The following is a 15,750-nucleotide window of genomic DNA, read 5'->3' as shown; positions in this document are numbered from 1 at the left end:
CACTTCCTGAGAGTTGGCGCCGAGCCTGCCGGCCTGGAATTGGCCGGAGCTGGTCATGTGACTCTCCGGCCTCCCGGGAGCAAAGGCATTGGGCCGCACACAGGCGAAGTTCACGAGTGTAATTAACCCAGAAGCCCAATTACCGTTTTGATCCGTTTTGTCGTTTTGCTTTCGTTTGATAATTTTTGAAAATTATGAGTGTTCTGTATGACCCAGCAGTACTGAATCACAACCGAAGTGTGTCCCCTGTATGTTGGCAGCATCTTTAAGCCATCAAGAATAGGAGGCAACAACTCCACAGTTGAAACCTGGGCGGAAAACGCCACTGATGGCGGTCACGTGACTGAGACGCACCTTCAACTAGTCTACAGGACAGATGAGTGCAAAACGTTAAAAAAGGCCACAGTTGAGGGGGAAATAGGAAGTAAAAACTAAATAAAAGCTCACTCTTTACAAAAGATACCAAAACGAAAAAGAAAACATACTTTTAATTTGGCACAAAATATACTGCACGCATCAGAAAGAATAATTAGCCTGAGAGCTACCTGGCACCTACGAAGCCTACGTTCCATTGTCTACAAGGTTGATTTCAAATACTGTTTGCAGAATGACAAACAATAAACAGGTACAAATGGAAGAGTAACAGATCCGACAGATCTAGCCCCTAATATATGCAGTATATTTTGACGCATATTAAAAATACACTCCTTTGTTTTCTGGATTTTATATTTCAACATTTTATTTGATAACAGTTGTTGATGTAGCCCACTACCTTCGATTTGATATTATATATTATCCCTGACGTGTGCCGAGGGATGATGTTATGAGCACCTTGACTTTGCCCTTTGCGCTCCGTTTGTGTGAGTGTGCGTGTGTGTGGTTCCCCGTGCAGTTCTGCTGGCTCAGAGGCGGGTCTGAGCCTCAGGGATGTAGATCTCGATGCTGTCGGCACTCTCGGTGGCCGAGCTCTGCCTGGCCGACGCGGCGCGCTTAGCTGCCATCAGCCTCTTGCGTGCTTCCTGCCGCTGCCTCTCTGTGCTCTCCAGGGACCGGTCCCTCGCCATGGGCAGGGGCCCCTTTGGGGGCTTCCTGGGCACCACGGGGGCCACCCTCCTGGCCTGCATGGGGGGAGATATAACAGCTTATGGGAGTTTTACTTAAACAAAAATGTTCTGAGGGCAGAACAAAAAATGATTAGATGGTTTAGTGAGATAATCAATAAGATTATACACTGAATGTGGGACCAACCAATCGGATGTCTTGGTCACTCCTCCTCCAGTTGCTTGGACCCACCTCATCTACAATCTGATTGGTTATTTCTGTGAACCAATCATTTTTTTGTTCTACCCTCAGTCCATATAAGTAAAATTCCCACAAGGTAGGGTGGGATAACTTGTGACATTAAAAGGGGTGGCAATCGTGAATAGATTATGTGTGTGGGAAGGGAGATGGGGTGGCTGCCAAATACTCCTCAAAACCCCCTTTACTGTCAACGGAAAAATAAAATGTAGAGCCAAGCCTGCTGCCCTGGGATTGGACAGAGTTGGTCATGTGACTCTCCAGAAAGTACGAACACAAGAGTAACAACAAAGATGATGACAATGAAAATGGACATGTAGGATACTATGTGACCCCCCTGCAAAGACGTTGTATGGCATAAACAGAATTCATTTGAAGTTATGTAGGACGGTGTGGCTTGTAGCGCTGTGTTACACGTGCACGGGAAACCTGACTGTGTACCACCGACACTCCCAATCAGCTTGTTCCACCCAAAGCAGGAAGAGGTAGGTTTTTATCTTAGGCAGTTGGATTTTTGGGATAGCAAGATAACTTAGTTTAAATGTTAGTGAACAAAGATGAAGTCCATTTAATAAACTGAGCTACCTTAAATCTGACAAATTATCTGGCTAGGCAAGAAATCCTGCTTCGTGATACAGGTCCCCGTTCAGCTAGACTTTAGGTCAACCTCAGCTCATAATTACTCTGCTGAAGGAAGGTCACCTCTACCTGCGTTTAAAATGCCAGGCAGGCAGTAATTACTGTGGAAATTAACACACCTGTTGGACATAAAACCCATAGGACCAGGCTGGGGCTTTAAGAAGTAGACAAGCTGACTGAGTCTTGACAGTCAATATGTGTAGGTGGGGGGGAGTAGGAGAATGGGGCATGTGCTTTACCTTCCTCTCTGGGACCGCCAGAGGCTTCCATTTGTTGGCTTTGAGCTGGTGTAGCTCATCGAACTTGAGGCTGATATTCTCAATGGATAGCTGTAGCATATCCCAGAAGCCAGCCAGGTCCTGTGAGATGGGCCTCGGATTGGCGTTGGGGTTCTGGGTTGAGGCAGGTGGGGGGGAGGGGGGCAGATTCAGAGGTTCAATCATCCATTATGAGTCACACATTTCACTACGTGCTGTGGGAGAAGCCTAACAACACTGTCTATGGGCTGTGGGAGGAGTCTCATCACTGTGTATGGGCTTGGGAGAAGCCTCACATCATACTGTATGGGCTGTGGGAGAAGCCTCACATCACACTGTATGGGCTGTGGGAGAAGCCTCACATCACACTGTATGGGCTGTGGGAGAAGCCTCACATCACACTGTATGGGCTGTGTGAGGAGCCTCATCACTGTGTATGGGCTTGGAAGAAGCCTCACATCACACTGTATGGGCTGTGGGAGAAACCTCACATCACACTGTATGTGCTGTGGGAGGAGCCTCACATGACACTGTATGGGCTGTGGGAGAAGCCTCACATCACACTGTATGGGCTGTGGGAGAAACCTCACATCACACTGTATGTGCTGTGGGAGGAGCCTCACATGACACTGTATGGGCTGTGGGAGAAGCCTCACATCACACTGTATGGGCTGTGGGAGAAGCCTCACATCACACTGTATGGGCTGTGGGAGGAGCCTCACATCACACTGTATGGGCTGTGGGAGAAGCCTCACATCACACTGTATGGGCTGTGTGAGGAGCCTCATCACTGTGTATGGGCTTGGAAGAAGCCTCACATCACACTGTATGGGCTGTGGGAGAAACCTCACATCACACTGTATGTGCTGTGGGAGGAGCCTCACATGACACTGTATGGGCTGTGGGAGAAGCCTCACATCACACTGTATGGGCTGTGGGAGAAGCCTCACATCACACTGTATGGGCTGTGGGAGGAGCCTCACATCACACTGTATGGGCTGTGGGAGGAGCCTCACATGACACTGTATGGGCTGTGGGAGGAGCCTCACATGACACTGGGCTGTGAGAGGAGCCTCACATGACACTGTATAGGCTGTGGGAGAAGCCTCACATCACACTGTATGGGCTGTGGGAGGAGCCTCACATGACATTGTACGGGCTGTTGGGAGGAGCCTCACATCACACTGTATGGGCTGTGGGAGGAGCCTCACATCACACTGTATGTGCTGTGGGAGGAGCCTCACATGACACTGTATGGGCTGTGGGAGAAGCCTCACATCACACTGTATGGGCTGTGGGAGGAGCCTCACATGACACTGTATGGGCTTGGGAGAAGCCTCACATCACACTGTATGGGCTGTGGGAGAAGCCTCATATCACACTGTATGGGCTGTGGGAGGAGCCTCACATGACACTGTATGGGCTGTGGGAGAAGCCTCACATCACACTGTATGGGCTGTGGGAGGAGCCTCACATGACACTGTATGGGCTTGGGAGAAGCCTCACATCACACTGTATGGGCTGTGGGAGAAGCCTCATATCACACTGTATGGGCTGTGGGAGGAGCCTCACATGACACTGTATGGGCTTGGGAGAAGCCTCACATCACACTGTATGGGCTTGGGAGAAGCCTCACATCACACTGTATGGGCTGTGGGAGGAGCCTCACATGACACTGTATGGGCTTGGAAGAAGCCTCACATCACACTGCATGGGCTATGGGAGGAGCCTCACATGACACTGTATGGGCTTGGGAGAAGCCTCACATCACACTGTATGGGCTGTGGGAGAAGCCTCACATCACACTCTGGGCTGTGGGAGGAGCCTCACATGACACTGTATGGGCTTGGGAGAAGCCTCACATGACACTGTATGGACTGTGGGAGGAGCCTCACATGACACTGTATGGGCTGTCGGAGAAGCCTCAAATCGCACGGTATAGGCTATAGGAGGAGCCTCACATCACACTGTATAGACTGTGGGAGGAGCCTCAAATCACACTGTATAGACTGTGGGAGAAGCCTCATATCACTCTCTAAGACAGGGTTGCCCAATCCTGCTCCCGGAGAGCTACCACCCTCCAGCGTTTACGTACAGCCCTATTTTAACACACCTGATACAGATAATCAGGCCTTTCAGTTATATCTCAGTATGAGAACCAGCTTAACCTCAACATAGCTGACTCTAATACTGAGGTGATACTGAAGCGCCTGATTATCTGTATCAGGCGTGTTAAATTAATGCTGTACCTAAGCTCTGCAGGCTGGTAGCTCTCCAGGAACAGGATTGGGTAACCCTGCTCTACGGGATGTGGGTGGAGCCTCCATATTCATTATTACCATACTGACAGACTGCTCACCAGGTTTTCCTCACAGAGCTCTCGGAACTGCTGGAACTTCTGTGACATCAGCAGCTGGGCGCTGCCCACCGCACTCCGGATCTTTCCCAGGACTGGCAACGACACACAGATGCACATTAACAGAGGCAGACACCCACACACAGACAAAAGAAATGGGATCCGACAGGACCGTGCTGGCTAACATCTATAACATAGTTTACGAGACGACTTTGTGTTCTGAGTCAGTATTAATGTGCTGTAAAGCGATGATTAATTCTTATATCATTCTCATATAATCAGAGAAAGATAATCACACATTATTAAACTCCTGATTAAGAAATGTTAATGGATATGGGGGAGGCACTGTAACGATGTATAACTGAGCTGTGGGGGTGGGGGTATGTGTATTTGGGGGGGGGGGGGGGGGGCTTGTTCTGAGCAATCCATTAAGGCTGACACTACCAGGCAGACGGGCTAAATGGAGGGGGGTGTGTTTCTGAAAGATGATCACTGGGGTTATGGGTAGGATTTCCCATAGATGCGTGCACATGTGGGTGTGTATCCATGTGTGTCCGTGTGTGTGGGTGTGTGTCTGGGTTTGTTGCCCAGCTAAAGAGAACTTTTAAAAGCTTTCGCTGCGACATTACAGACGAATCCTGTAGGAAAGTCTAAGTGGAAACAGCAAAATGGGGGTTGTGGTGTGTGTGTGTGTGTGTGTGCTTTTGATCGCATGCCTCTCACACATTTAATTCTTAATCTCTGTATGTGACACTTGCAGTCACTTTCTCTTCATTTGCATCTCCCTCCAGGCCACGGTTCAGGCATTGGTGGGGGGACCGTTGGCGGACAAAGGCGGCAGATTGAGAGGGTCGGATGTCAGCAGGGGGCGGAGACGCCGCAGATACCCTCCCCACACCAGTGGGGGGGGGGGGTGTGACTGTCCATTGCCATAAACAGCACTAACCTGGAGGACGAGCTGAGAGGTCGGGCATAATGGGTATCGGTGACCTCATCGTTTCACAGAGTGCCAGAAGCGGGATTTCAGTTACGGCACTCCCAGAGACTTTTCATGGACAGATTTGCTATGAGACAAGAACTGCTAATCAGTCTGGGTGCATCAACTTTCTCTTGGGCTGAGCAGTTCTGATGCCTTTTAGGTAGACCTAAAAGCTAATGGTTTGTTCAGGTAATAACTGTCAATGGTTCAATGGAGAATGTGTTGTGATAGGAAGACAAAAACATAATTATATTTATAAATATATATAATGAAATGGTGATGTCACAATGGGCGTGTGATGTCATCATCACGGGACACTGACTCTCATCTGGCAGGTCATTGTCCATCTCCTCCTGCTGCATCTGGCGGCACCAGCCCTCCATGCGCTCCGTCTCCGCCCGCAGCAGCTTCAGGAACCAGTGTCCGTCCCGCTGGCATATATAGGCCTGTGTGGCCTCGCCGGGGTCGTCCTCCACGGCGTCGATCCAGGGGTCCGGCGGTGGCAGGATGGATGGGTCGAAGCCCACGTCGCTGTCGTCATGGCCGCCAGCTGCAGGGTAGTCATCGTCCGCACAGGGGTGGTAGTGGTTTCCTGAGCCCTGGATGCTCACCGTGGAGGTGCCAGCATCACGGGATCGCTGCCGGGGGATGGGGCCTGATGAGGGCGGTCCTGCCACTGGGGTGTCCACCAGCCCGCTGAGCGCCTCCAGGTGGTCCAGGTCGGCCTGTACAGCCGTAGTCACACTGTCGGAGCGCGTCAGCCGCCGATAGCTGCTGACCACAGAGGGCGCTATTGGTTATTTTTGCTAACAAGCTAACTCGCTAGTGATGCTAGCACACTAATATACTAAAGTGCTAACGTGCTAATGTGCAAACACCGAGCCTGCCTTCGTCCTGCCTGCAGTTCCGCTCATTCTTCTAAAGAAAAAGCCCTTGCAGCAACGAATGCTCTGCGGTCTGGGTTCAAATCCCCACATCCTCCATCTGTGCTGGCAGTAGGTGACAGGTCACACGACTGAGAAAATCAGCATGAATGGTCAGCGGTCCTCTGAGGCCCCGGCTGGTTGGCGGAATCGGATGGTGAGTGTCTATATGGTGTCCCAGCAAAGGCAGACAAACGCCCACACACACACACACACACACACACACACACACACACACACACTCTTAGCTCTTAGCTGGGGGATTGGTTACGCTCAGGACCTCTGAAGGGCTGTCACGGTATCCCACACACACATGCACAGACTGTGACTCCCTGCTAGCTGTGAGGAGGTCTTTCCCTGGGGGGGGGCGGGGGGGGGGGCTTTATGACACATCCGTTCTGAGTCGAGGCCGTGCAGCACACCAGGCGCGCTCAGTGCCCCAAACACACGCGCACAGCTGACAGGAGGCAGCTGCTAACGCTGTCTGTGAACACTGGGCGCTGGTGTGTGACGGCCAGCGGGGGGTGCTTATAGTCTCCTGGCAGACTGGTGCTAACCTCACATGTGACACTACCGTCCTTAAAGACGCTTTTCTCATCTCTTATCCCTGACGGTGGGGGGGGCAGCTATACAGAGCCAGGGGGCAGCTGGGCCACTGGGATCAACCTGGACAAAGTAGAGGATCATACTGCATCAAAGCATTAGGCTAGAACATTCCATACCCTGGTCCGATAACGACGGAAACAGACTGAAAGTCTAGGAACCACATCCCCCCTAAACATCAGGGGTATGGATTCATCCAGAAACATACTGAGCCTGTGATGTGGACCACAGCACAAGACCAGGGGAAGAATGAGCACCTATCAGGGGAACCGGCACAGGGAGACCCCCACCCCACTATCCCCGCCTCACTAAATGTCCCCCCGATGTGGTATTACAGTGATGCCGGACACATACATGTATATCATATATACCAATACATATTTAATATGTATACCAGACATCCTTATCTAATCTAAGTAATCAGGTAGGCGTTCTGTCTGCCTCAAAGGGGGGGGTGGGTCAGGTGATCACCCCCCCATTTAACCTAACCTCTTTCAGTGGTAACCCAGGATCAGCACCTTGACCTGTCTGTACTCATCTTAAACTATCTGTCTGCCCCCCAAAAAAAGTGACCACCGCCCCCATCCTCGAACACTTTCCTTTCCTACAACATCTTCTCCTCTTGTTGGTGGCATATTCACCTTCCATACCCCATATTTTGTGTAGTTCTTTCTTGCAGCATTTTCTATACATGCATGTATTTTCACTATTCACTATATATATAGCGCCTTTCACGGCACCGGTGCCCCAAGGCAGGTGGGCTGCATGCTCACCAGCGCTCCTCCACCTGGATCCCAACCGACTGGAAGCGGCAGTGCTCCCCTGCACCCAGGGTGTCGTCAGGGCTGTCCACCTGTGGGGGGGGGGGGGGGGGGGGGGGCGGTTGGCGTGGTGACTGACTGATACCGGCTGAGTGGTAGCTGTGGTGCTACATTGAGTTTACCTTTGCTAACGGTCTTCAATAATAGAATGTTCGATTTAGAAAAGTTGCGAAGACCATAAAGTTGTAACCGGCAAGCGGTCTTGTGGTTTCTGTTTGCCCTCGATCAGAGTGAGATGACTCACCTGAAGGCGACTGTACTTCACTCAATGTTATCTCTGTCCTTAACATAATATAATTACAGACTGCACTGGCCTCTCCACTCTCACATAGTACACATGTAGCTTCCATTTTCTCCTTTAATAACATGCAATTGGAAAAATGGTTAAAATAATTAAGATTTATATTTTTTGATGTCTGATATGTATCCCAGATATTGAAACTACAGTAAAAGGTGTCTGGTATGATGTCAGTATGACATTTACTTGTTTATTTTTGCTGAGAACCGCTGACCTCCCTCTAAGCCGAGACCTTAGATGAGGCGTCGGTGCCGTGAGGCGTGAACCCTGTCTGAGATGCATGGCTGCTCTGACCTCACGCAGGCGGTTTGGCTGCTCTGACCTCACGCAGGAGGTTTGGCTGCTCTGACCTCACGCAGGCGGTTTGGCTGCTCTGGCCTCTCTCACGCAGGCGGTTTGGCTGCTCTGACCTCACGCAGGCGGTCGGGCTGCTCTGGCCTCACGCAGGCGGTTTGGCTGCTCTGGCCTCACGCACGTTCTGCAGCCGCTGACTGAATTCGCATCTCCATGTTCACTGTATTCCGATCCCATGAAGGCCATGTGCCAGACCCCTCCCCTGCCCCAGGCCCCGCCCACCCCAGGCCCCGCCCACCCCCGGCCCCGCCCCACCTCAGGCCCCGCCCCTACCTGGATCCCGATGGAGAGGCACTGGCTGCGCCGCAGCGCGTCCTTCTTGCCGTCCTCGCTGAGCTGCGTGACGGTCGACGCCGTGGCGGTGATGGTGACGGTGCTGCTGCTGACGTGCTGGCTGGGCGGGCCGTGCACCTGCGCGTTGGCCGCCTCAATGGCCGCCGTCAGCGCCTTCATGCTGTCTATGCTCTCCGTGGAGTCGCTGAGGCGTGACTGGCTGTCGGTGCGCCCCCCCGACCGCTCGCCGTAGGCGTCCTGCGCCGACTCGGTGCTGCTCTGCGTCGTGATGGAGATGAAGGGCTTGGTGGCGGTGGCAGCGGTGCGGGGGGGCACCGGGGGCGGGGTCTTCTTGTAGGTGGTGATGCATGATGACACTGAGGGGGCGGGGCAAAACACATCTCAGGGGATTGTGGGATATGATGGGAGGACTGGATACCAGTCTGGGGTGTCTCCCCCCTCCAAAAAAAATACACACACGGACCTAGAGGGGGAGATGGGTGGATAAAGCTTTACGGCCAATAAAAGAGTGGAATTTCAGGATATGATTCATGTTGTGAAAAGTCTGCTGAAAATAGACCCCCTTTAATATCGATCTAAACTTTATACATACTGTGATGTACAGACAAACTATTTTGCACAGTGACAGGGGCGGGGTATTCAGGGGACCAATCAGCTTTCAGCTGAGGTCAGTGGCCCTGTGTCTGCACCTCGGACTGTCCCCCCCTAGCACATTGTCCCGAAATCGGCCTATGAAGTCGACAGAGCTTGTGTATTCATGCCACACGAGGCCAAGCCCCAAGCTCCACACAGGACCTCCCGCATGGGCCGTTCATTTGCTGGCAGCTGTTTAACGGGGCTTTGGGAGATCAAACGCGAAATGGGAGACGATAACGTCTGCCGCCACCCCTCAGAGCAGTCTGGGAGGGTGGGGGGGCCTCACTCACAAGGGGATGAAAAACACCTCACCCGTGTGATTACCTTACCACGGGTGACACGCACTTCCTGTCGCCCCTGGGGCTCGGCCCTTGGCCCGCATGCGGCGGAGACTCACGAGCCACAACTTGCACTGTGGTTTCCCACGGCTTTTTACAAAGACACATGAGGGCCCTGCAGGTACATGTGAGTTATGCTCCTGGCCAGCAGGCGGCGCGGTGGTTAAGGAACTGCAGCCGTAAGCCAAACTGTTCCAACAAGGGGGATGTCGTTGATCCCTAGGAGGACCTTACTAGACATACTAGACATAGAGGGTGAGGAATGTGTGTGATCTAACTGCAAGGGATCCACAAGTCAGACAATGACACATAATCACTGAAACTCTGAGGACCCTGATGAGGAAGAAATCTGCTTTGCCAGAACCTGGGATAGCTAACTATCTCACCTGAAGACTAGTTAGATAAGTTAATAAGGTTACAATTAATGAATCTAGTGAATCAGATAGGTGGTGGAGTAAAAGCACTGGGGGGCAGGGTTAAGAGAAACAGAGGGGCCCTGTTGGTGGGGGGTGGTAATTAAAACCATGCAAGTATGGAAACCCAGCTAAAACCACCAGTGAAAGAACCTAATGTTTATTGGTGGGGGGGAGAGCAAGCTTGTCCGGTGCCCAAAGAGTTGGGGAGGTAACATGAACCAGGCAGAGTTGAGTGGCCCTCCCAGGAATGCCCCCCCAGAAGGAAAACCTGACAAATGCAGACAGTCTTAGCAGCCTGGCGAGACAAATACGTCCAGTGGGGGGGGGATCTTCCAGAGGATTTAAAACAGGAAGCCCCGCCCATGAGCCATGCTCCCACTACAGGCGGCCGGCAGTGTTACCATGGTGATGGTCAGGGATAAAGATGCCTCCCATTCAATTCATGAGTGTGAATAGCTGAGCCGTAGAAAGACCCTGAACCCTGACCCCCCCCCCCCTCCCCCGAGCCCCCACTACCACTACCCTGGGGGGAGAAAAAGCAGGTGACTCCCGTTTCCACTCATCACGTTTCCCCTGTCAAAGAGGACCGGGTCTGATGGACCGCCTGACCCCCTCCCCCAAGGCCTGACCTCACAAATTCAGGAAGGGGAACAGCTTTAGGGGGGTGGGCTGACAGGCTGAATGCTGCGGGGGAAGGGTTGGGGTACAAGGGACGTTTTGTGGGCTGGGCGTCGGAGGCCAGTGTAATACTATAACCATGGTAACGGCAGTTCCGCAGCCCCGCCCACCAAGGGAGGCGTGTTTACCTTCACTGTTTGCTCTCTCTCTCACCTCCCGCCAGTGACTCTCCATCATGGCACGCGAGCAACAGCCCCCCCTCCCCCCCCATCAGGCAAGGAAGGGCCAAACTCACACAGCCCCACCGCCTCTGTCACAAGTATAGGTTGCAGGTGATACAGTGATTAATGGCATGCCAAAATAACAAATGGTAAATGTCTGAAACATACATATAGTAAACAGTTATCACAACTGCAGAGCATATCTGTTTGAACCAGTCACACGTGGGCTTGGGGGAGCGAGTGAAAGGAACACGTGTGCAAATGGGAGCGGCCATGGGACCGGCCATGGGACCGGCAGTTAACGAGCGTCCGTGGGCCGTTATTTTGCAGGGTTTCTTTCCCTTGCTTGCTTAGACAACAGCACAACAGAATGTAATATAAAACTGGTGACACCGAAACCGTTTAGCCTGTGGCTTTATTTTTTATTTTTTTTGTCCACGAGCTTTTTTTCTGGCACGCTTGCAACACCCCCAGTGGTTATGGTCGGTACTGCGTGGCCCCCAGATGGTCGGCTTCCGAGCTGTTTTCTGTAAAGTTGTCTCTCTCTCTCTCTGAAGCTGCCCATGTGCCAATCCCGCGACCTCACCGTCCTGCGACTGGCTGGGAACCTGAAACCAGGTAACCCCACCCCCCCCATGACACAACGAGGCCCCTAGGAGACAAAGGGACTCTGTGTGAGGGAGTGATCAATGGGGGGGGGGAGGGGGCATCTGGATCGCTCTTATCTCCCTCACCTCTGACCTGCGTTTCCTTAGCATGCGGGAGGAGAGGGGTGCAGAACTAAAAAGATTTCCTGGCTCTGGGGTGACCTTCTGGAAGCCTCTGCTGCATCGTGACCTGACGGGTATCGAAGGGAGGACCAATCAGATTGCTCCGATGTACATGTACAAGGTTTTCGAATGCGTCCCGCCTTAACCAGGTCGGCAGCTGTGTGTTTGTATCCTTCCACCCTTATGGAAGAGTCCCATGTCCACATGCACGGCCTTAAGGCACTTTTCCTGCACCAGGTACAGTACTTTTGGTACTTTCTCTTTTCCATTGACTTTCAGTGAAGTAACGGTACCAAAAGTTCCAGTACCCAAAGTGCCAAACCAGCTGGGGTACTTTTTTGGTAGTTTGGGGTGGGACTTGCAGACCTGTTCATTGTCGGCTGTCACGCGCATAGACTGCCTCAAAGACAATACAACCGGCGTGTTCAAAAAGGTTAGAAACCAACGATAAAGGAGTTTAGTAGTAATAATGTATGTGTGGACAAAAGAAGAGACCCAAGCTTTAACTGCAACCTGCTCAGAAGAACCAGGAGGTCTGGATGACATGACAAGAAATAGAAGTATTTCCTTCTATTCTAATATGTGATTTGTTGCAAAAAATATTTGGATATTTAAAACACGGAAAAGGAGTACAAAATAAATCGGTCTAGGAGACATTTAAAGAGTAAGTATGAAAATGACTATGATCGACCCGGAGAAAGCCGTTCATGCAAAAGCAGAGGCAGTACACTTTAAACTGATTTTTTAAACATATACTAGATAACCTTCGAAAGGAACAATCGTTAAAATTGCAGCGTCTGCTACGTTTTTTTCCCTATAACAGAGTAAGAACGTTTTAGTGAAACTTAAAGCCCCTGCACTATAATGTCCATGCAGTATGAAGGTTTGGCAAAGCCAGGTCTCCACCCAGCTGACTTTGCTGTTCTTGCCATGGAATAACATCCAATGCTGGTATTAATATTGCATGTCACCCTGCTCTATAATATACTATAACAACTTTTTAAATTAAGCCCAAAATACCCCATCTTGCGTTGTGATGTCATTCAGTGGTAATACCAGTTTTTTTAATGGCAGTATCTTGAAGTGCTGTACCTTCAGTACTTCAAAATAGTACCAAAAGTATGGTACTGGTTGCAGTGGAAAAGCGGCCATAATTCATTCCGTGGGACCAGAAGCTGAATTCCTTAGGAAATACCCCCAGAAGTCACACCTTCTGCTGGCTTGGATTTCTAAAGCAGGTGAGTCAATCATAGTCACCTGTCATTTTCCTGTGACTAACCACCACAGCCTCTAATTGCATTGTGATTGACAGTGGTTATGGTTGGGCTTTGGCCTGGGCATGGCGGTTCCAGCCAGACCACAGTGGCCCATCCAAACACAAGCTTGTACCACCCAGATCCTGTTTCATATTAAATAGGAAAGAAGCAAGCTAATTTTTAAACACTTTTCAACTCTTAGAAAAAGTTATCCTGAAACCTGACCCTGTCATTCAACAAGAGGAGGAAATGGAGCAGTAGAGAAACCAGGATCTTAAAGTGGGCCCCCACACAGCTGGGGGATATCTGCTGGTGTGGTGGAATTGCAGAGAGGAACAGGGGGAAATTGGACAAACTGGTGAAGAGGGCCAGCTCTGTCCTGGGCTGCCCACTGAAATCCATCGAGCAGGTTGGGGATGAGAGGATGCGGTCTAAGCTAACATCCATTATGGACAACACCTCCCACCCCCTGCATGAGACTGTACGAGCTCTGAGCAGCTCATTCAGCAATAGACTTCTACACCCACAGTGTAGGAAGGAGCGCTACCGCAGGTCATTCTTACCAGCGGCTGTCAGACATTATAACAGTTTAGCGTGAGTATTTTTTTACTCATATATGTTTAACTGACATATCACATGCTGTAACCAGGATCATTCACACCCCACCCCACCCCCGCACTTGTGTACATATCTCTGTACATTTTGTACATATCTCTGTACATCTTTATTTATTTCCAAAACTTTTGTACATTTGTATTTATATCTTTGTGTATCTACCTGCTCCTATTGTTCTATATTACGTTTTGTGCAAGAGCTCTGTAACACCTAAATTTCTCATTCGTGGGATAATAAAGGTTTATTCTATTCTATTCTATTCTATTCTATATCAGGGGGGGGCAGGCCTTTGGGGCTGTCACCTGCGGATGGGGGATGGGAGGTGGGGTGTTGGGGTGAACTGGATCCATGCTCCTTTCCCAGCCAGTAAGTAAACAGAAGGACCCCCCCCCCCCACACACACACACACACACACACACTGTGATTAAAAATGAACACAGGCATCATGGGAAGCTCACTCTCTAGGACCCGGCGATACGTGACATTAAAAATGAATCCTGATCGGATTCGGTGCTCTGGCAGGGGGGACAGCTGGCGACTGAGTGCCTTCAGCGTCCCAGAGTGACAAAGGGGGGCCCCTTCTAGGAGAGCACCCCCACCACCCTGCCCAGCTGTCAGCTAAAGCCTGGCCCCAGGGAGGGGGGGAGAAAGGGGCAGACCAAGAGAGGCAGCTAAAAGCTCTGAGCTTTACTGACTAAACCTTATAATGGAGGTACGATCAGGCAGTTCCTGTCTTAACATTCCTGCACCTCACTGAGCAAACAAACACCCCCCCCCCGTGCTTCCACACTTTATGATCCTCCCCGTCACCCCCCACCCCATTCCCCCTAGTCGGCAAGTCCATCACCCCCCTGCGAGAATACTTTATCCCCCCCCCCGCCTTCTGTGACTCAGATCACTCTATGCTGACGGACTGCTAAACAGTCCAAACTCGAGGCCTCCGTTCCGGGAATGACTTCTGAGTAATTAAGTTAATTAGTTAGTAATAAAGTGAGTGATTCGCAATAGCAGAGACTGTTGAGCAAAGGGGGCAGGCGCTTGGGCACAGGAGAGCACTGGCTAAACGGGCAGGGCTGTGAACCCAGCTGGGCTTTACCAGTGCCGCATTATCTAATGACACGCGATGGCCACGATCTGCTCATTATTCCAGCTGTGATACAGCTGTGTTGTGGTCTTGTCTGTGTATCTCTCTCTCTCTCTCTCTGTCATTGTTTGTTTCCCAGCACCATTCCTCAGCTCTCCTTCCAGCCCCATCGAGGGAGGGGCAAAACATATGGCCTGGGGGCTGTTGCTTTTATCACAAAGCTGGGGGCGGCACCTGGCTCCCTGGCGGTCGTACAATGGACCAAACTTTGAAGCGGGCCTCGCTGGGGAACATCAGTGAGGAAAACTCGGTATCATGATTTCAACAATTATCTGCCACGTTTATTCAAAGCGACGTACGACTGCCGATACAGCCGGCAATGATCGCGGAGAGAGTTCAGCGTTTAGGTACCTTTTTCTGTCTGGAAGCCAGCGGTGCTCCACCTGCCGTGAACTGGGGTGGAGTGGGGGGTTTAATGAACGTGACAAGTGTCTTCTTCCCGCTTCTGGATTGGAATCGGTTTAGTTTGGTTTGCTGCCCCTAGGTGCTTCTGAAATCAGCTCGGCCCAATTGTCCGATAAGCAATGTTTTGCTGTCTGATTGTAGGAACCCCCCCATCATCACCATAACTGCAGCAGGCTTCTCGGACCCGCAGGGGGACCCGGGTGGTACGTTTCTGTCTGTTGCCTCTGCCGTGACCTCTGCCCCCAACTCCCCCTCACAGTCCCCCTCAGGCTACGCTCTCCTGCACATTCCAGCCGGCCTGCTGAGGTCTCCTCACCCATGAACCACATTCTTGGCCCACTCTACCCCCGCCGCACCGATTCTGTGAGAGGCGTCCAAAAATCCACCTCAGACGAAAGCCAAACCCAGCCCCCCTCTATGCTCCACACCCCCCAGCCCAAATACAGGACGACACCCTTTATGGACAAAAATAGCGGCAAACTGCCGATGGAAGACATCAGTCCACTCC

General features: G+C 51.4%; 1 protein-coding gene across 5 annotated transcripts in view; it reads right to left on the bottom strand.

Moving 5' to 3' along the window:
• Window positions 1-470: 470 nt before the first annotated feature.
• The window catches only part of dlgap1b (discs, large (Drosophila) homolog-associated protein 1b), a 108,702-nt gene continuing 93,422 nt past the window's right edge, over window positions 471-15,750 (bottom strand). For 4 of the 5 annotated variants that reach the window (XM_049011217.1, XM_049011219.1, XM_049011216.1 and 1 more), the window contains 6 exons: window positions 8,803-9,179; window positions 7,830-7,909; window positions 5,853-6,304; window positions 4,555-4,646; window positions 2,178-2,330; window positions 471-1,118 (listed from right to left, as the gene is read on the bottom strand). In XM_049011217.1, coding sequence (XP_048867174.1) covers window positions 903-1,118; window positions 2,178-2,330; window positions 4,555-4,646; window positions 5,853-6,304; window positions 7,830-7,909; window positions 8,803-9,179 — 1,370 coding nt within the window. In that variant the 3' untranslated portion in view covers window positions 471-902. The remainder of the gene's footprint in view (window positions 1,119-2,177; window positions 2,331-4,554; window positions 4,647-5,852; window positions 6,305-7,829; window positions 7,910-8,802; window positions 9,180-15,750) is intronic. The other variant, XM_049011220.1, reaches the window with a different exon arrangement.

Source organism: Brienomyrus brachyistius, chromosome 4 (assembly GCF_023856365.1).
Source record: "Brienomyrus brachyistius isolate T26 chromosome 4, BBRACH_0.4, whole genome shotgun sequence".
NCBI classification, from domain to species: domain Eukaryota; kingdom Metazoa; phylum Chordata; class Actinopteri; order Osteoglossiformes; family Mormyridae; genus Brienomyrus; species Brienomyrus brachyistius.
Note: the sequence above shows the minus strand (reverse complement) of the source record. Positions and strands in the feature narration are given on the sequence as shown.